The sequence below is a fragment of the Capsicum annuum genome, chromosome 7 (assembly GCF_002878395.1).
Source record: "Capsicum annuum cultivar UCD-10X-F1 chromosome 7, UCD10Xv1.1, whole genome shotgun sequence".
NCBI classification, from domain to species: domain Eukaryota; kingdom Viridiplantae; phylum Streptophyta; class Magnoliopsida; order Solanales; family Solanaceae; genus Capsicum; species Capsicum annuum.
The window spans coordinates 220,934,632-220,955,517 of record NC_061117.1 but is presented as its reverse complement, the minus strand read 5'-3'; the positions used below and the strand labels follow the sequence as shown (position 1 = coordinate 220,955,517).

General features: G+C 35.3%; 1 protein-coding gene across 4 annotated transcripts; it reads left to right on the top strand.

Annotated features, from left to right (window-relative positions):
* Positions 1–4,138: 4,138 nt before the first annotated feature.
* On the top strand, positions 4,139–17,772 carry LOC107878655 (protein SPA1-RELATED 4). Of its 4 annotated transcripts, none has more exons than XM_016725727.2 (7): positions 4,139–6,443; positions 6,555–6,712; positions 13,916–14,858; positions 14,934–15,080; positions 15,211–15,522; positions 15,634–15,693; positions 16,442–16,853. In XM_016725727.2, the coding sequence occupies exons 1-7, from the start codon at positions 5,619–5,621 to the stop codon at positions 16,559–16,561; spliced, it is 2,565 nt and encodes an 854-aa protein (XP_016581213.1). In that variant the 5' UTR covers positions 4,139–5,618; the 3' UTR covers positions 16,562–16,853. The 4 variants fall into 4 exon arrangements, with proteins under 4 accessions (XP_016581213.1, XP_047271550.1, XP_016581212.1 ...); XM_047415594.1 differs by having other exon boundaries at positions 4,142–6,443; positions 16,434–16,853; XM_016725726.2 differs by lacking the exon at positions 16,442–16,853 and adding an exon at positions 17,266–17,772 and having other exon boundaries at positions 4,143–6,443.
* The last annotated feature ends 3,114 nt before the right edge of the window (positions 17,773–20,886 follow it).

Sequence of the window (20,886 nt, the reverse complement as noted above, 5' to 3'; positions counted from 1 at the left end):
CCAACTTAGGAAGGAGTCCCACATCGGCAAAACATAGGAGGGATGGTGGGTATATAAGTAAGAAAGTCTTACTCCTTAGTGACGCATTTTAAAGCCGTGCGGGCTTGAGCCCAAAGCGGACAATATTACTAGTGGGTTGGGGAGTTACAGGGGTGTCTCTGGCCTTGATGGTTCGGAATGCCCGTCGCGACCAGAGCATCGACTCAGGTAGTGACATATTACCATCTACGTAACAAAGTTTGAATATGTACAAAAAAAGAAAACGAAAATGCTTATGATTGTAAATATGCCATAATATTTAATGTAGTGATAAAACTTTTAAAATTTTAGTGTAATTATAAATTTCTTTTATTAAAAATAAAATGAGAAATTTAATTTAATTATTTTCACAATTAGAGAGATGTCATTACTTTTGGAATAAACTAGTAAAAAATAAATATTACTATCATAAATGGATGGTGCAAAGTAAAAATTATTTTATTGCTAGTGTTAAGAATATTTGCTCCAAATTACAAGGCATTTTTCTCCCTTTTAATTTTTGACATGGAGTCGGATATCTATGTTTCCAATTCGGCCTGTAATTTAATGGAGTTAAGCTTCAGTTTTTGCAGCCCATTTAACAACAGAGCTTTTTAGCTCAGCTCAGATAAGCCTGTGATCTGTGGGACTTGAACAATGTGGGTTGGGCTAGCCCGTGGGTCAACCCATAAGTCAAATACATGCAACTATTTAGATTGTTTATTAGTATTTTTATTTGATTCGAAGGATATCATGTCAAAAGTTATTTAATTTCGCTATTAGGAGTATTTTTTGGGGTGTTGAAGACTTGATTAACAAGTATTAACACTGTGTAATATTGTCTGGTAATATTTATGTTTATTAACATTCTAATTATAAAGTATTATTTTTTAAAAAGTGGCTGACCCGTAAGGCCCGCAGCCCACAGAGTAATGGAGTGGGCTTGGTGTTTTTTGGCCCATCAAAATAATGGGCCAGCCAGCCTGACCCGTAAAACTCAAAGCCCGTGTGGGTTAGCCCAGATAGATTGAGCCGACCCGTATTGACAGCTCTATCTATATTGAGTTTTTATTAAATTCAACTTTGTATATTATAAACCCATTTCTTAGGCTAAGCTTCAATGGGATTTTGTTCACATTTTGAGAAGCTTGAACTCGAAAACTTAATCATCTCACCACAACTCATATTATTATTAGGACTGTATAAAAATCAAACCGACAAAATGCTATTGATTTATTGTTATTGGATTATTGTGTTAATATTTTTAATGGTTTTATAATTTTTTTTGAGTTATTGATTTGATTTCGATTTTTTCTTATTGATTTTTTGGATAAATCAAAACCCAATAAAATATAATAAATTACTACTTTAATCCCACTTATTATATATTTTTCTTAATTTCTCTTTAATTTCTACAAATTAACAAATCTATTATTTCAATTAAACAAACTATTAGTTTCTTCTAACTAACATTCAGTTCAATCTTGGAGATTCTTTTAAATTAAAATGCACATGTAGGATTTTAGCCGCAACTAAGTTTCGATTTCTTTTTATGTTAGTTGCTATAATTTCTATTTTATGAGTATTTTTTTATTGGTTAAATTGAAAATTGAATTATTAAGGACTAAAAATCAATAAAAGTTCTTATTTATTGATTTAACATACTCTCCCCGTTCCAAAATAATTGGATTATTGAATTATTTTTTAGTGGTCAAAATAATTGAATTGTTCGCTGTTCAAGATAGATGTTGAAATTTTTTTTAATTTTACCCTTTATTAATGAAATTTCAAATGATGAGTTTCAATGATCATTACTAATGTTATGGAGTTCGAAAAGGGCAAAAATAGACAAACATGATCAATTTATGTCTTTTATCTTTTTTTTCTTAAAATATGTGTCATATTTTAATAATTTAATTATTTTAAATTAGAAAAAATATTTAAAATAAATTAAATTAATAATACATAAAATCGAACTGAATCGATCAATAAATACCCATAATTATAACAAAGTTTTTTTTTATCTTTTTTGCAACGTTGTCAAAAGTTTCTCAATTTATGCCGCAAAATCTTCCACTAACTTTATTCTTTATTTGGAAAAAGGTTCAAAAATACCCCTAAACTATCTAAAATAGCTCAAAAATGCCCCTCGTTAGATTTTTGGCTCAAAAATACCCTTGAACTATCTGAAATGGGTCAAAAATACCCCTTTGTTAAATATTTGGTTCAAAAATACCCCTTTCCTTAACGAAATTAAATTATTTCGATTGAATTGAACCCTAACTTTAACTTTTTAACCCTAATACTTTAATTTTTTTTTACATCAAAGTATTTTTTAAATTTTAAAAATAAGATAACGAAAAAAAGTATTTGAATTATAATATAAATTGGTTGAATTTGATTTGAAAAATAAACATACATTTATTCTAAAAAGGTATTTTCACTTTACATCTTTTAAATCTTTAAAGAAATTGACGAAATATAAATTAACGAAATTAATGAAATATAATTTTTCACTTAAAGAAATTAACGAAATAAAAATTAAATGATGAACTTTATATAAATTAACGAATTAATTGAAATAATTTAATTTCGTTAAATACTTCTCTGTTAAATATTTGGCTCAAAAATATCCCTCCTGTTAACGAAATTAAATTATTTAGATTGAATTAAACCTTAAATTTAACTTTTCAACCCTAATACTTTAATTTTTTTACATAAAAGTATTTTTTTAATTTTAAAATAAGACAATGAAAAAAAGTATTTGAATTATAATATAAATTGGTTGAATTTGATTTGGAAAATAAACATACATTTATTCTAAAAAGGTATTTTCATTTTACTTCTTTTTAATCTTTAAAGAAATTAACGAAATTAATGAAATATAAATTTTCACTTAAAGAAATTACCGAAATATAAATTTAATTATGAACTTTATACAAATTAACGAAATAATCGAAATAATTTAATTTCGTTAAATACCCCTCTGTTAAATATTTGGCTCAAAAATATTCCTCCTGTTAACGAAATTAAATTATTTCGATTGAATTAAATCCTCTTTAATTTTTTAACCTTAATACTTTAATTTTTTTTTACATAAAAGTATTTCTTTAATTTTAAAAACAAGACAATGAAAAAAAAGTGTTTGAATTATAATATAAATTAGTTGAATTTGATTTGGAAAATAAACATACATTTATTCTAAAAAGGTATTTTCACTTTACATCTTTTTAATTTTTAAAGAAATTAACGAAATATAAATTAACGAAATATAAATTTTCACTTAAAGAAATTAACGAAATATAAACTAAATGATGAACTTTATATAAATTAAAGAAATAATTGAAATAATTTAATTTCGTTAAGGGAGAGGTAGTTTTGCGCCAAATATTTAACAGAGGGGTATTTTTGATTAATTTCAAATAGTTCAGGGGTATTTTTGATCCTTTTTCGAATTCCGTTAGAGGGAGGGGTATTTTTTAGCCAAATATTTAATGGAGAGGTATTTTTGAGCCAAAAATCTAATGAAGGTTATTTTTAAGCTATTTCGAATAATTCAGGAATATTTTTGAGCCTTTTTCTTTTTTTATTCTATACTCTCTTTATCAAAAAATAAAAAAAGATAAAAAAATCAGCTTATGCCACTGTAACACTACTGTGGTATTCTACTCAATCTATACAATAACAAATAAGCCACCATTAGCAATACTTGGAATGTCATCAGTGTTCCCTCTTGTTAACAACAAATGCAAAAACAAAAAATAAAAATAATGGCTCTTTGGATTGTGTTAAATGTCACTGATCAAAAGGTGGTGAGTCGAACATTCTTAGTCGAAAAATTATAGTGTGTACTTGGTAAATGATACTGCATGCATAGGTCAAAAACCAACTTTTTGGAGTCGTTTGGTATGAGGCATAAGGTACAAAGATCTCGAAATAAAGTGTAAGATTGTTTTATGATGCGTTTGATTGAAGGTACTTATTAGTTAGGGTAAGATTCTTTTATCTCATTATTTATATCTTAGTGATAAATTATTCTGAAATAACTTGGACATATACTAAAGTTTGAACATCCTTAACAAAATTATTAGCTTCTGTATAGTCTATTAACCAGTCATTTTCATGGAGTTTAATTTATTGAAACTTGAAACCCATTTATTTCCTTTGCTTGAAAAAAGCTATAATCAGCAATTTTAACGAAAAGGGGTTTAAAAAAAGATTCCTTTTTTTTGCCTCTGAATTACATGATGTTTAGGGTTTCTTGATTGAATGAAAAGTTGAAATCTTGATAATGATGTAAGCATTGAGCACTTCTATTTGTTAATTCATTGTATCACTGTGTTGCATAATATTTAATTGCTCAATCTTGATTATTTTATGCATGTTTTATACTTCCCATTAAGATCACAAAGATTTTTAAGTAATAATTATAACCAAGATTATATACCCAAAATAGAAATATTAGTTGTTAATTTCAAGATCCCTCTTTGAAGATCCTTCTTGTTGTTCATAATATTCATACTAACCCCACCTGTTTTAAGATATTCTTTTTTGATTAAAATACTGTTTTGCACTATTTCTTTGTTAGTTGCTATATTTTTTTGTAACTTGATTTGTTGTACTCGAGCCGAGGGTCTTTCGGAAGCAACCTCTGTACCTCCCGAGGTAATGGTTTGGTGTGTATACTTTACTCTTACCCTCTTCAGACCTCACTTGTGGGATTTCACGGGTATGTTGCTGCTGCTGTTGTTGATTAAAATACCATTTTGCCTGTCTTCTTTATTGGAAGTGCTTTGAGGATGTGAATAAGCCACGTACATGCAAAAGAATACATGAGGGAACTAGTGGGTTTTAGATAATGGGGAGCTTCCTCTACTGTCCCCACATGGTGTTTTTTAAAAGAAACAATTTTTAGAGTGATCCAAAAGAGAATTGGATTTTTTAATTTTATACTCTTTTTTAACTTCAGGTCTTGAACAACAACTGTCTTGTATGTATTTTTTTGTGGAAGAAAATAAGTATAATAAAAGCTTGTTTTTTTTTTTTTTTTTTATGTTTTGGTTTAACTTTGTATTGTAGAGAAAAGAATAGTAGTTTTTTTTTTGGCTATATTGTGAGGCTGTGGTGTTTCCTCGGAATAAAGCACACTTTTTGGTTTTGTGCTTTAAAGTTGAAGTATTTGGTGTGTGGTTCTTGTTGTTTTGTTTGCTCTGGATGAAATAAAAGCATAGCTAATATCTCTCTTCCTTAAGAAAACGTGTAGCATATAGCATGCTGTTGTGCATTTTGATGAGCTATTGGTTTCTGTCTGCTGATTCTTCTCAGAGTGAGTTTGTCTCTCTTTAGGAAGACCTTAGGTAGCTTTTCTTGTTTTGCTTGATTATACTGTTTTCCTTGCTAAATAGTTAGATACCTTGAATACTATGAAGTTGAGAGACTTTTGAGATGATGGTTTGGTTTGTCTGTTTGTGAAAATGTGTTCTTGATTCAATTTGGCTATGGTGAAAGTGAAAGGATGTGGATGTGTTAGGATTCTAAGGATTTCCCAACTGGTAAATGTTGTGGCCTTTGGGCTGCATATGAGTTATATGTAGAGAGTAATGGAGGGTTCATCTGAATCTGGTTGGGAGGGATCAGATAGTTATAGGGGTTTGAATTCTTCAGCTCTTGAGGACAGGAATACTAGATTTCAAACAAGCAGCATTAGGTCCTCCGATGATTTGTTGCATGATTCTGGTTTTGTTCCAGGTAGAAAGGGGAGGGAGAGAATTGAGTTCCCTCGTGTAAATTGCCTTAAAGCTCAAGGTGGGGTTGTGGAGGATAGGCTTACTGTGGACCAAGGTGGTCGTAGAAGAGACTGTAGTGATGTTAGTTTGAGGCAGTGGCTTGACAACCCAGAGAGAGCTGTTGATGCTCTTGAATGTTTGCACATATTCACCCAAATTGTGGAGATTGTAAACCTCGCACATTCACAGGGAATAGTTGTTCATAATGCACGACCATCATGTTTTGTCATGTCCTCTTTCAGACGTATTGCTTTTATTGAATCCGTATCCTGCTCGGATTCAGGGTCAGATTCATCAGAAGATGGTTTGAACAGCCAAAGTATCGAGTTAAACGATACATCCTCAGTTTTGCCTCATGAGTCGGACGTGTTGGGGAGAGAAAGTTCTCAGCTTGAGAAGATTTCTGCAAAAGCTTCTACCGGAGTATCTGAAAACTGTTACTTGCAGTCAAGCTCAGGCCATGCGGTTCAGGCTTTAGAAGCTAGTAAAAACACACAAGAAGAAGAAAAACAGCACACCTTCCCAATGAAACAGATATTGCTCATGGAAACCAATTGGTACACTAGTCCAGAAGAAATTGCTGGTGCTTCAAGCTCTTGTGCTTCAGACATTTACCGACTTGGAGTCCTTCTCTTTGAGGTTAGTACTCGTTAGCTAGCATGTCGCATTTTAAAGGGTCTGCTGAGTTATATTTATCATGACTGCAAAGATCAAACTTTGTGTTTTAACGATTATTATAAATTTGAGCAGCTATTCTGCACCTTCAGCTCACCAGAAGAGAAAAGCACAACTATGAATAGTCTGAGACACCGTGTACTCCCTCCTCAGTTGCTGTTGAAATGTCCTAAAGAAGCTTCATTTTGCTTATGGTTACTGCACCCCGAGCCGAGCAATAGGCCGAAAATGAGGTGAGTATTCTTTTTATCTGTCAACCGGTCTTCTTTTTCCTCTCTTAGTTCCCCTTTACGGAAAATCATCAGTTGATTCCTGATTAATTTGTTGTCACAGTCTTCTTGTAACTACTTTAATCTATAGCTCATATTTCTGTAATCCTTGATTTTCCAAGCTGTTGTTGTTGACACATAATGTACAGTGCACTGCCATAGAGATTATAGCATGTTAGGATAATAGACATATATCTGTCCAGCAGATTTTCTGGACAGATTTCAGCATACAGATTTCAGTTATATATATATGTGTAATATTTGTAAATATTTATGTAAATAGCTTTTAATACTTAGATATAGGAGACATTCTTAGAGATATAATAGTTAGGAATGACAGATATTAGGGGATACATGGCAGATATTAGGGGATTCATGGTAGATATTTAGGGATGTACAAGGAGAATTCTTTCTATTTAATGACAGAATTCTCAACTTGAGAGATCATTCAGCGAAATTGACATGGTATCAGAGCCTTCTTTTCAGCTTTGATTCTTGATTTCTTTCATCCGTGGTTCCTTTCAGTTTTTTTTTTTTTTGAATGTCTTGGTTCTGCTTATTGCTTACTGTTACTGTTAACAGTTTGTCCTAAGCATCTTAGGAATTTCGTCTTGGTAATTCTGGTATTATTGCATTTCTATCTCCCTTAGCTAGTCAAGAACATGGCATCACATCAGTTTGAGTCCTTCCATGTTCGTTTCATCGGAAAAAATTACTATGCTTGGGAATTTCAATTTCAACTATTTGTCACCGGAAAAGAATTACGGGGACATATAGATGGAAGTGATCCTGCTCCTACCAATCCGACAAAGCTCAGTCAATGGAAGATTTAAGATGCTCGGGTGATGATATGGATTTTAGGGTCAATTGACCCTCTTATTGTCCTTAATCTCAGGCCATACAAGACAACAAAGGCCACGTGGTATTACTTATAAAAGGTTTACAACCAAGACCATAGCTCAAGGCGCTTTCAGCTAGAGCATGAAATTGCTAATTACTCTGAAGGAGGTCTCTCCATTCAAGATTATTTCTCAGGGTTTTAGAACTTATGGGCTGAATTAACTGATATTATTTATGCTAAACTACCTGCCGAATCTGTCTCTGTAATTCAAGCAGTTTATGAGCAAAGCAAGAGAGACCAATTTTTGATGAAATTGCGATCGGAATTTGAGAGTGTTCGTTCTAACTTGATGAATCGAGACCTGTCTCCCTCTTTAGATATCTGTTTTTGGGAATTACTTCGTGAAGAGCAGCGTCTTTTCACACAAAATGCTTTCAAGCAAGAAAACATTCAGACTGTTGCATTTGCTGCTCGAGGAAGAGGAAAGGGTAGGGATATGAGCAAAATTCAATGCTACAGTTGCAAGCAATATGGCCATATTGGGAGCAATTGTGGTAAGAAGTTTTGTAATTATTGTAAACAACACGGGCATATAGTCAAGGATTGTCCCATATGTCTTCAAAATTGTAGGATCAATGCCTTCCAAGAGGAGATAAATGGTTCCACTTCTGATAACTCATATTCAACCGTAACTAACAACCAATTTGCTACTCCGGCAACGGGACAAGTTCTTACTCCTGAAATGGTACAACAAATGATTGTGTCAGCCCTTTTAGTCTTGGGGCTACAAGGTAACAATATTCCATCTAATCTTTGGCTTGTTGATTCTGGTGCTTCCAATCATATGACCAACTCAACTAGTGAGCTAAAAAATGTTCGTAAGTATCATGATCTCTCACAAATTCAGGTGGCCAATGGTAGTAATTTACCCATTATCAAAGTTGGGGATATTATTGAAACTTTCAAGAATGTTTTTGTATCACCAAAGCTCTCCACTAATCTTATTTCAGTTGGTCAATTAGTAGATGACAATTGTGATGTGAAATTTTCTCGTAATGGTTGCCTTGTGCAGGATCAGGTGTCGGGGACGATAATCGCGAAGGGGCCTAAAGTTGGAAGATTGTTTCCTATGCACTTTTCCATTCCTTGTGTTCTATCTTTTGCTTGTACTTCTATAACTAGTAAGACGGAGGTTTGGCATAAGCATCTAGGACATCCCAATTCAATTGTGTTGTCTCATTTATCAAACTCTAGCCTATTAGGAAATAAAAATCAATTTTCAGTTGCTTCCTTTGATTGTTCTACTTGTAAATTAAGCAAAAGTAAAACTGTTCCTTTTCTTGATTTTGGTAGTCGTGCTACGAAGTGTTTTGATGTAATTCATAGTGATGTTTGGGGCATTTCACCAATTGTTTCACATGCTCATTTCTAGTACTTTGTGACATTCATAGATGATTATAGTTGGTTTACATGGGTGTATTTTCTTCGATCCAAATCTGAAGTGTTTTCCATGTTGAAGAAATTTTTGGCTTACATTGAGAATCAGTTTTCCACAACAACAACAATAAACCCAGTATATTCCCACATCATGGGATCTGGGGAGGGTAGAGTGTACGCAGTCCATACCGCTACCTTTAAAGAAGTAGAGAGGCTGTTTTCGATACAACCCCGACTCAAGACAAAGGACAGTATATATAAAAAAAAATGCATGGAACATGATAAAATAACATAGGTATGACATCCACCAAAAATATTGGACACTGCCAAACAAGGACACCAAAGCCCTCCTAACTACTGCCTACGATGCAACCTCACACCTTAGCCCTCTATCCTAATGTTTTTCCTCCATACCTTCCTATCCTGGGCCATGTCCCCAGTGCTCCATGTCACGTTTAATTACTTCCCTCCAGTATTTCTTCGGTCTACCCCTACCCCGCTTGAAATCGTCCAAGGCCAACCTCTCACACCTACAAATCGGGGCATCCGTGCCTCTCCTCATCACATGACCAAACCATCTCAACCTAACTTCCCGCAATTTAATCCTCCACCGACACCACTCCCACCTTCTCTCGAATACTCTCATTCCTAACCTTGTCAGCCCTTGTAAAACCACACATCCAACGCAACATCCTCATTTCCATCACCTTCAACTTTTGGATATGAGAATTCTTAACTGGCCAACACTCTGCTCCATATAACATAGCCGGCCGGATCACAACGCTATAAAATCTACCTTTCAGCTTGGGGGACACCTTCTTATCGCATAAAATTCCCGAAGCGAGCCTCCATTTCATCCAACTTGCCCCAATACGGTGAGAGACATCCTCATCTATCTCTCCATTCCCCTGAATCGTAGACTCAAGATACTTAAAACTATCCCTCTCGCAAACCGCCTGGGAATCCAACTTCACTACCACCTCCTCCTCTTGCCTCGAGTCACTAAACTTGCACTCCAAGTACTCCGTCTTAGTCCTACTCAATCAAAAACCTTTAGACTCCAGGGTTTGTCGCCAAACCTCTAGCTTATCATTAACACCTTGTTGCGACTCATCAATCAACATGTATATGTCTAAAGGTTTCCACATGTATCAAAATACTAAGATCTGATTCTGGTGAAGAATGTATGTCTCATGAATTCAATAATTTCTTACTTGAGAAAAGGATCATCTCAAAACGCTCTTGCCCATACACACCACAACAAAATGGGGTTGCTGAGCATAAAAACCGTCATCTTTCAGATGTCACTCGTACTTTATTGATTGAGTCATCCGTACCATCTAAATACTGGGTGAAAACTTTGTCTACTGCTGTTTATTTGATTAATAAACTTCCATTGAAAGTGTTAAATCTTGAGTCTCCATATTATCGTATTTATCACAAGTATCCTAACTACAGTAGTTTTCATACATTTGGTTGTGTTTGTTTTGTGCACCTACCTCCTTCTTAACACAATAAACTTTCTGTTCAGTCTACTAAATGTGCTTTTATGGGTTATAGTACTTCACACCAAGGTTTTATTTGTTATGATCCAAGTTCTAACAAATTTCGTGTTTCTAGAAATGTTGTGTTCTTTGAAAATCAGTCTTTCTTTCCCACCCATGTTGAGTCATCTTCTATTTCTCCTCTTCTTCCAACTTTTGAGGATTTTTCATTTTCTTCTAAGCGGTTCAAACCCGGATTTGTGTATGAACGACGTCGGCCAACTTTACCCCATTCCGAAATGGATCCGCCACCTGAGACTGCTCCACAACCAGAATCTGAGATTTTTTCAAGGTCTGCTCCTCTTGAACCCCGTCGGCGATCTACAAGAGTGTCTCATAGTCCTAAACGGTATGGTTTTTCTTCTACTTTATCCACTATGTCTATTCCAACAGGTTACTCATGAACCTCCAAGCTTGAATGTTGGCAGAAATCAAGAGGAACTTTTGGCTCTTCAAGAAAATAACACATGGGACATTGTTCCTTGTTGTTCAAATGTCTGTCCAATTGGATGTAAATGGGTTTATTCAATTAAAATTCATTCCGATGGAACTCTTGATCGGTACAAGGCTCGTCTAGTGGTTCTTGGAAACAAATAGGAGTATAGTGTGGACTATGAGGAGACTTTTGCACCTGTAGCAAAAATGACTACGGTGCGCACTATTATTGCCATTGCTGCGTCACAAAATTGGCCTCTTCATCTGATGGATGTCAAAAATGCTTTTCTTCATGGTGATCTCAAAGAAGATATTTATATGAAACCCCCACCTGGTTTGTTCTCATCACCTACATCAGATGTCTGCAAGTTGAAGCGGTCTTTATATAGATTAACAAGCTCCCAGAGCTTGGTTTGACAAGTTCCGGTCTACTTTGTTTCAGTTCTCTTTTGAGCAGAGCAAATATGACTCATCTTTGTTTCTTTGACAAACATCTGCAAGTTGTGTTCTTCTTTTGGTGTATGTAGATATTATTATCACAGGAACCGACTCTTCACTAATCACTAGCCTCCAACAGCAGCTAAAGGATTGTTTTCATATGAAAGATCTTGGTACTCTTACATACTTTTTAGGGTTGGAAGTTCATTATGATTCTTTAGGTGTGTTCTTGAACCAACAAAAATATACTCAGTGTGTTCTTGAACTAACAAAAATATACTCAAGATTTGATTACTTTGGCTGGTCTTCAAGAATCTTCCTATGTAAATACTCCATTGGAATTGAATGTAAAGTATCATCGCAAGGAAGGAGATCTTCCTGATCCAACTTTGTATCGACAATTAGTTGGGAGCCTAAATTATCTTACTATTAGTCGGCCTGATATCTCTTTTGCAGTTCAACAAGTAAGTCAATTTATGCAGGCTCCCCGTCATCTACATTTGGTTGTTGTCCGTCGCATCATTCGATATCTCTTGGGAACATCTACTCGTAGATTATTCTTTCGTAGTGGTTCTCTAATTCAGCTTAATGCATTTAGTGATTTTGATTGGGCTGGATGTCCTGACACCCGTCGCTCCGTCACGGGTTGGTGCATGTTTCTTGGAGATTCTTTGATATCTTGGAAGAGCAAGAAGCAAGACTGTGTTTCAAAATCTTAAACTGAATCTGAATATCGAGCAATGTCTACTGCTTGCTCCGAGATTGTTTGGCTTCGTGGTTTACTTGCAGAAATTGGATTTCCTCAATCTAATCCCACTCCTCTCCGCACTGACAACACAAGTGCTATTCAGATTGCCACCAATCCGTTTTTTCATGAAAGGACCAAACATATTGAAGTGGATTGTCATTATATCAGAGAATGTGTAGATAAGAGAGTCATTACTCTTCCACATGTATCCAGTGATCTTCAAATCGCCGATGCGTTTACAAACTCCATGGCACGGCAACACCATCAGTTTCTAGTGGGCAAATTGATGCTTCTTGATTCACCGGCATCAATTTGAGGGGGGATGTTAGGATAATAGACATATATCTGTCCAGCAGATTTTCTGGACAGATTTCAGTGATAGCCAGATTAGCTGGAAGCTTTTAATACTTAGATATAGGAAATACTCTTAGAGATGTAATAGTTAGGAATGACAGATATTAGGGGATACATGGCAGATATTAGGGGATTCATGGCAGATCTTTAGGGATGTACAAGGAGAATTCTTTCTATTTAATGACAGAACTCTCAACTTGAGAGATCATTCAGCAAAATTGACATAGCACGCACACTTTGTTTCTGGTAGCAAAATCTTATCTAATGAAGTCATGGTATGTTGAGTTTTGTGCATGGATGAATAAATGTTACTACAGGAAAGAAGGAAAATGTAGCAAAGCATGCTTGCGTTTCTTGCAACAGCATTAATTCATTCCTCTTCTCTTCCCTCTTTGGTTGATGAGATGACCCAAGGTTACTTCTTGGTGGGTGCAACTCATTAGGAGTAGTGAGGGGTGTGGTTGTCTACTGGCAAAACTATTAGTTAACTGATCAACAGCTTTGCTGCTCTTTGCATAATACTGTTCCATTCTCGTCAGTGGCATCTTAAAGTATTATCAGCTTGTTGCTATGGAAATTCGGCCATATTATTGCTGTTTACCTGCACAATTTGTTTGAACTTTGATTGCTGCAAAATGTTTCCTGCACCGTGTTAGAAGTAAAAGGAAGAGAATGGAAAAAGAGCACTTAAGACTTGATGAGAGAGCAATAAATAGAATTGAGGAAAGTTTTCTACTACTTTGCATTAAGTGAGAGGTGATTAGACAGGACGTGGGATAGCTTTAGCTTACTGAGGACATGACCTTACTGAGGACGTGACCTTAGATAGGAAAGTATGGAGGTTGTAGATAGGGTAGAAGGTGAGTAGGTAATTGAGTGTTGTCTTGCTTTTCGACAGGATTAGCCTATTCATGTAGTGTCTTGCTTTTTGATATTTATTACCATCTGTTTTTTTTTGTGTTTCGTTTACCACACTGTTTTGTTGTTGTTAATGTTCCTTTTCTGAATGCTCTGCACTGCTTTCTTTATTAGTTGCTATGTTTTTTCCACGACCACTTTTCCTTTCCATAACTATTTTGATTTGTTGCACCTGAGCCAAGTATCCTTCGAAAACAGCCTCTCTACCTCGGTAGGGGTAAGGTCTACGAACACTCTACCTTCCCCAGATCTCACTTGTGGGACTTCACTGGGTATGTTGTTTTTATTGTTGCATTAAATGGAAGCCTTTACCTGTTTACAGATTCATTTCAGGCGTCAATAATGATTCACTTGAAGAATCTACTGTCACTTCTATCTTAATTCGTTTAACAGCAACGTCCCTGTCTCCTTTGTCCTTGTTATTCTGATTCTTTTTTTTCCATCGATGGCAGTGAGCTGCTAGAAAGCGAGTTCCTTAATGCTCCAAGAGATGAGTTTCAAGAACGTGAAGCAGCAATACAGCTTAGAGAAAAAATAGAGGAGCAAGAGTTATTGCTGGAATTCCTTTTGCTGATTCAACAGCGAAAGCAGGAGGCTATGCACAATTTGCATGAGATTGTATCTTTTTTATCGTCTGACATAGAAGAGGTCTCAAAGATGCAGAAGACCCTCGGAGTTAAAAGCGGATCAAATCAGGAGCCAGTAAAGGATTTAGGTTCGGGGAAGATAAATATTGCTGAAGATGACGATGCTGGGTACGTTGGATCTAGAAAGAGATTTAGGCCAGGCTTTTCTACTCATGCAACTGAGGAATCCAATGGCAATCCAGATGAGTCTGAGAAGCATGTTGAAAACAAAGGGAGCATTCTGGCAAAAAATTCCCGGTTGATGAAGAACTTCAGGAAATTGGAGGCAGCTTATTTCATGACAAGACGTAGGGTTATCAAACCAATTGGCAAACCATTGAATAGACATTCTCAGGCAAGTACGGATTGTAGAATAGCACCCGAAAGAAGTTCATTGAGTAATTTGTCATCAAAAGAGGGGTGCAATGAGGATAGACAGAGTGGATCGATCAGTTCATTCCTGGAGGGCCTGTGCAAGTATCTATCTTATAGCAAGCTGGAAGTGAAGGCCGACTTGAAGCAAGGGGATCTTCTGAATTCTTCCAATCTTGTATGTGCTCTAGGCTTTGATCGTGATGGTGAATTTTTTGCAACTGCTGGTGTAAATAAGAAGATCAAAGTTTTTGAATATAATTCAATTGTAAATGCGGACCGTGATATCCACTATCCAGTTGTTGAAATGTCTAGTAGATCTAAGCTAAGCAGCATATGTTGGAATGGCTATATTAAAAGCCAGATCGCTTCAAGTAACTTTGAAGGCGTGGTGCAGGTGAGCTATATTCATGATTATGGTCGCTTTTCTATTTAATTTAGTTGTGATGAAATTTGTTGAATTCCTTTCCAGGTATGGGACGTCACAAGAAGTCAGCTTTTCATGGAAATGAGAGAACATGAAAGGCGTGTCTGGTCTGTTGACTTTTCTGTAGCCGATCCAACCATGTTGGCCAGCGGGAGTGATGATGGTTCTGTCAAGCTCTGGAATATCAATCAGGCAATTCTATTTTTGCACTTGGTGGATGTCAGCTTTGAAACTAAACGTACTAAAGTCATCTAGTTATGTCGATGTGTAGATAAAACCTGTGTGTAATAAATTGTTTTTCTTACCTGGGTTGGTACTGCAGGGAGCAAGTGTTGGAACCATTAAAACAAAAGCCAATGTCTGCTGCGTTCAATTCCCCTTTGATTCTGGTCGCTCCCTTGCTTTTGGTTCTGCAGATCACAGGATATATTATTATGATCTACGTAACTCAAAAATGCCTCTATGCACATTAATCGGGCATAACAAGACCGTGAGTTATGTCAAGTTCATAGATTCCACAACTCTTGTGTCTGCATCTACAGATAACACGATAAAGCTATGGGATTTGTCAATTTGCACATCTCGAATTCTTGATTCACCTCTTCAGTCATTTACCGGACACATGAATGTAAAGGTATTTTTCTTAGAAATGAGATTGTACTTCAGTTGCGGTTAAATGTGCTTTTAACTGTGAATGAGATGGAATATTAATTGTGCTTTTAACAAAAGTATTCCCTCTTTTCAGAACTTTGTTGGCTTATCTGTATCTGAAGGTTACATTGCTACTGGCTCGGAGACAAATGAGGTATCATTTACTATTAGATATATCACTATTATTACTTGCTTGCTGATTTCATTGTAGTCGAGTCTTTAGCAATTATTACTTTGTGATGAAAATTGTATGTCCTGTCTGCATCAAGGAAATAGTTCTGTTTACTGGCTAGATTAAGTATATGCATCTAAGCTGGAAACATGGGGCTGCGATCAATGTTCTAAGTTCAAGCTGTTTGTCGAAAAGTATCTCTAAATACAAGTTGTGTCTGAGCATTTTGGTTGATGCCTTTCCGTAAATAACAAATGAATGGCTCACAACTTCTTATTTCATTCGAGTATAGATGATGTTCCGTTACATTTGTGACAAACAATCCATGACTGTCCTTATCTGTTCAAGAAGAAAATATATACATGGGTTTTTATTGCCTTTTCGTCACAAAACAATACACTATTGATATGAATTTGCTGATTCTTAGGAATAATAGTGGAAGTTGCTTACCATTTTAATTGTGCAATAAAAGGGTGTTTTAATGGATCAATGTGACCTTGGATCTCAATCATGTTTGACAACAAAACATATGATATAAGGAATTACCAAATTATCATCCAAATGGTTTGACTGTGCTCCTGTAGAAACTTCAAGACAGCATAGGTAGACTTGTAATTCAACTCCAAGCATATTTTAAGCTGTACTCTGAAAACAATTTGCTCCAACTTGCTCATTATACTCTTTTAACTTCTTCTTAAATAAATTGATGAAATAGCCTTTAGTCTTTTAGGATGTGCTTTCGAGGATGGAGGTTCTGACATCATGTACCAAGGATCTAAACCTTGTGCCTGAAAAGGTCATGTGCATGCAGCAAAGTCAGGAACTTTGTGGATGGAATGCCTATGATTGAGCTGAGTACCGGATCACGGTTTAGCACCGGATCATGGTTTAGCATAAGTACTAGATACTTGGGACACTGAAGAAAACCTGATGCAAAGTTTAAGACGAAACATTTTCCCATCTCCATCCCCCAAAACAGTAGTAGTACAAAAAGGAAAATTTAAGGATTATTACTGCATTTTATCCTTGTATGGAAGGGATGACTATCTTTTACTTGACATATACATACAGATACATACATGTTTTTTGTGTGCATGTGCACACTCATTTCTGTTTTGGCCAAACATTGCTTCTACGACCTCTTAGATTATCCTCCTTTTTCCATTAACGTGTCTTTGATTACTTCTAACTAGATGATAGTTACAGTGCCCAGAGTCACTGGTCATATTTGGTAAACATCAATAATTAGAAAACCTAGGAACAAATGGCACTGTGAAATACCATATAAAGGAATAGTATTGTAGTGCCTACTGTATAAAATGGTTATGAGAATACTTAAAAAGAGGATGAAATATACCTTGTCAAAGAAAAAAAAGTGGAGAAGGAACTCCATTAAAATGATTATTGAGTCATATCGTTGGTTCATCGTGTAGCTTGCGTATTCCTCTTTCGTACCATCACTCTTTTGATATTGCATGCATTGTTTTACAAATAGCCACCGCTATGAGTTTATCGTGTTAATGTGATGGTGTGATCTGTGTTGTTGTGTTGCAGATCTTTGTATACCACAAAGCTTTTCCTATGCCTACATTATCATTTAAATTTAATAGCACGGATCCACTATCTGGTGATGAAGTGGATGATCAAGCACAGTTTATCTCATCTGTTTGTTGGCGTGGTCAGTCCTCTACCTTAGTTGCTGCAAATTCTATGGGAAATATCAAGCTATTGGAGATGGCTTAACGTGTTCATGTTCTTTTAAGTTTTAAGAGTTGCCTTCGGGATAGAAAGACACGAACGATAATGGTTCAGCATTGGCAAATGAATCCGGATACCATGGCGGACAAGAGAATGCCATCATAAAGAAACCAAGATTTTTGTTAGTAGTAACTAGTAAGTAATTCGTATAGTGAAAGTAGACTCAACTGGAAATATGAGAATATATATTGGTCATATTTTGAAAAAAAAAATGCTGTATATAAAAGGGGAAGGATACAAATGTGAGTTTTTCTCTGTAATTTCCGGAGTTCAAATGAATTTTTAGTATATTTTTTCTTGAAAGATATTTTTTACCGTCAAATGTTCTATGTTGAAAAAAGAAAATGACTTCCGTCTTACTAAACATTCGTAATCTATACTTATCGTAGCCAATCTGATGGTTCCTCTAAGAAAGCTTAGTTGAACAATAACAAAGTAACTTCTTACATACTTAGTTTATTAACTCACAATTATAATTTACCACAACAATCACTTCAACTCACAATTATAATTTACCACAAGAAGCACGTGAGTAGAAAAAAAATCATGGAACCATTAATCTGCCACGGTACGTGGATTTTTCAGTTTTTGCTTTTTGAAAAGTCCAATTATACCATCAGAATGGAAATTGATAATAAAATGTATTTTACTATAAACAGTTTCAATCGTTTAACATCAAAATAACCGAGACTAATCTCAAGTAAATAGTGCTTGTTTAACATCAAACTAAATAATCGAGACTAATCTCAAGTAAATAGTGCTTGCCGGAGACGCCGCTCAATCTTTGCAACTTTGCTTTCACTCTCATCTTAACCACTATCATTGTTGTTTCAATATTTTCAGACTCCAAAAAAAGAAAAAGCAAGATTAACAAAGACACTTTTTTTTTTATGAAACCCTCAATTCAACAGAACAGGAAAACAAAAACAATTTTTTTTCCAGCAAACACCCAAATCAACAAAAATAGCAAATAAATACTACAGCAAACACCCAAATCAACAAAAATAGCAAATAAATACTAACAAAATCATGGGAAACCTCAATTCAATAGAACAGCAAAATAAAAACAAAGAAACACCAATCAACAAAAATAGCAAATAAATACAACATAATCACTGGAAAAAAGGAAAATGTGCTTATCAGTACGCACATAAGATCTGAAGAGCAGTTAGAACAGAATTTAACTTTCGAAACACTTTCAAACACTCCTTTTAATTAACGGTGTCTCAATAAAATTAATGGTCTAAAATCAAATTTTAATAAAAGGACTTAAATATATGCACATAACCAAAAGATTGAACAATAATTTAAAATTCATTTTTTTTTGTTAATATGTACTACTCACTTTTACAAGTTTAACCTCACGTGATAATATTACTAGTTTAACCTCACGTGGTAATATTACTTCTTATAAAAGTAAAGATAAATTTTTGTTAATAAGATGTTAGTCATACCTCACGTGGTAATATTACTACTTATAAAAGTAAGGATAAATTTTAGTTAATAAGATGTTAGTCATATGCTTGCAATGTATTACCTTTGGATGATGTTGTGAAATTATTTTTTATTAATATGAAGATTTGAATTGTTTATGTCAAAATTCTAAAATATTTTTGATAAAAGTAAATAGTTCTTCTTTCTTTTTTTCTTTTTAAGAAAAAATTGAATTTTGTGCCTTTTATTTTTACAATCTATATTATTTTGATTGACATTAAAATCATATTCGTGCTGGCCAAACAGCTTATGCATAATTTGACTAATCTGTGCACGAAGACAAGAACAAAAGAGAAAAAAACACCTCGGTTTTTTTTGGAAAGACACAAGGTAATTGAATTTGAATGTAATTTTGGAAACAGTTTGACCTGCTTGTTTGATCAAATAGTTACTTGATTAGCATGGAATTAGGTGTAGTTGAAAGTGGTGATCACATTCTCCAATTTTCAGGAAAGCTATGAATTGTTTACATGGTGTAATTTTATAAGATTACAACAATAATAACATACGCAGTACCCCACAAAGTGAATGAAACAACACAATAATAGATCATAACAGAAACAAGACACCCACATAGTAATACTATAAATTATCTACCCCAAATCACAACCATCACCAAAACATTATAAGTAAGAATCTATAAGACACATGCATAGCACTACAACTACTGACACAGCTATAAACAAAGCATCTCACTCTACTAGCAAGAACGTGCTCCCACCTACTATCTCTCTATCCTAATTCGCGTCCTCCCCATCTTCCTATCTAAGGTCATGTGCCCAATAAGTTGTAACTGCTCCATGTCATGTCTAATCACCTCCCTCCAATATTTTTGCGTCCTACTGCTATTCCACTTGAAAATCATCCATAGTTAACCTCTCGCACCTTCGAACTAGGCATTTGTACACCTCCTCATCATATGTCGGAACCATCTCAACCTTACTTTTCATATCTTGTCTTCCATCGACGCTTCTCCCCCCTTCTTTCGAATAATCTCATTTCTAACTCTATCTCACCTACTAAGTCCATACATCCAACATAGTGTCCTCATCTCCACTGCCTTCAACTTTTGTATGTAGGAGATCTTGACTCGCCAACACTCCACTCCATACAACATGATTGGTCAGATTGACACTTTGTAGAACTTGCCTTTAAATTTAGAAGGTACCTTCTTATCATACAAGACTCTACAAGCAAAAATCTGTTCCACCCACCTCGCACCAATACGGTGGATAACATCCTCGTTAATCTCTCTATTCTCCTGGATTATAGACTCAAGATACTTAAAAATATCTCTCTTTCGAATAATCCGGGAATCCAGTTTCACTATCGTGTCCGCCTCATGCGTCAACTCACTAAACTTATTCTCTAAGTATTCTGTCTTGGTCCCGCTCAATCCAAACCCTTTAGACCCTAAGGTTTATCTGCAACCCTCCAACTTATCAATAGCTCCTCTCCCGCGTCAATTAGAACTAAATCAACAACAAATAACATTCCCCAAGGAACCTCCCCTTGAATATGTAGCGTCATTACATTCATCATCAAGGCAATAAAATCGAATTAAGAGTTTAGCTCTGGTGTAACTCTGTTAAAACATAAAAGTACTTCGAATCTCCTTTCACCGTTCTCACGCGAGTCTTTGCTTTTTCGTACATGTCCTTCATCGACCTAACATAGGTTATTGGAACACCTCTAGCCGCCAAACACCTCCAAAGAATGTCACGACCCGAGCCGGGGCCCTAAACGAGACGGGCATTCCGAACCATCAAGGCCCGAGAGACCCCTGTAACGGCCCAACCTACTAGTGATATTGTCCGCTTTGGGCCCAGGACCGCACGACTTTAAAACACATCACTAGGGAGTAAGGCTTACTTACTTATACACCCAACATCCCTCCCGTGTTTTTGCCGATGTGAGACTCCT

What these genes read in the sequence shown, in the direction of transcription:
- LOC107878655 (XM_016725726.2), top strand. Translation starts at nt 5,619, where the DNA reads ATGGAGGGTTCATCTGAATCTGGTTGGGAGGGATCAGATAGTTATAGG. An exon ending in ACTTTGAAGGCGTGGTGCAG is followed by an intron (nt 14,859 to 14,933) that starts GTGAGCTATATT and finishes ATTCCTTTCCAG; the next exon opens with GTATGGGACGTCACAAGAAG. An exon ending in CCGGACACATGAATGTAAAG is followed by an intron (nt 15,523 to 15,633) that starts GTATTTTTCTTA and finishes CCCTCTTTTCAG; the next exon opens with AACTTTGTTGGCTTATCTGT.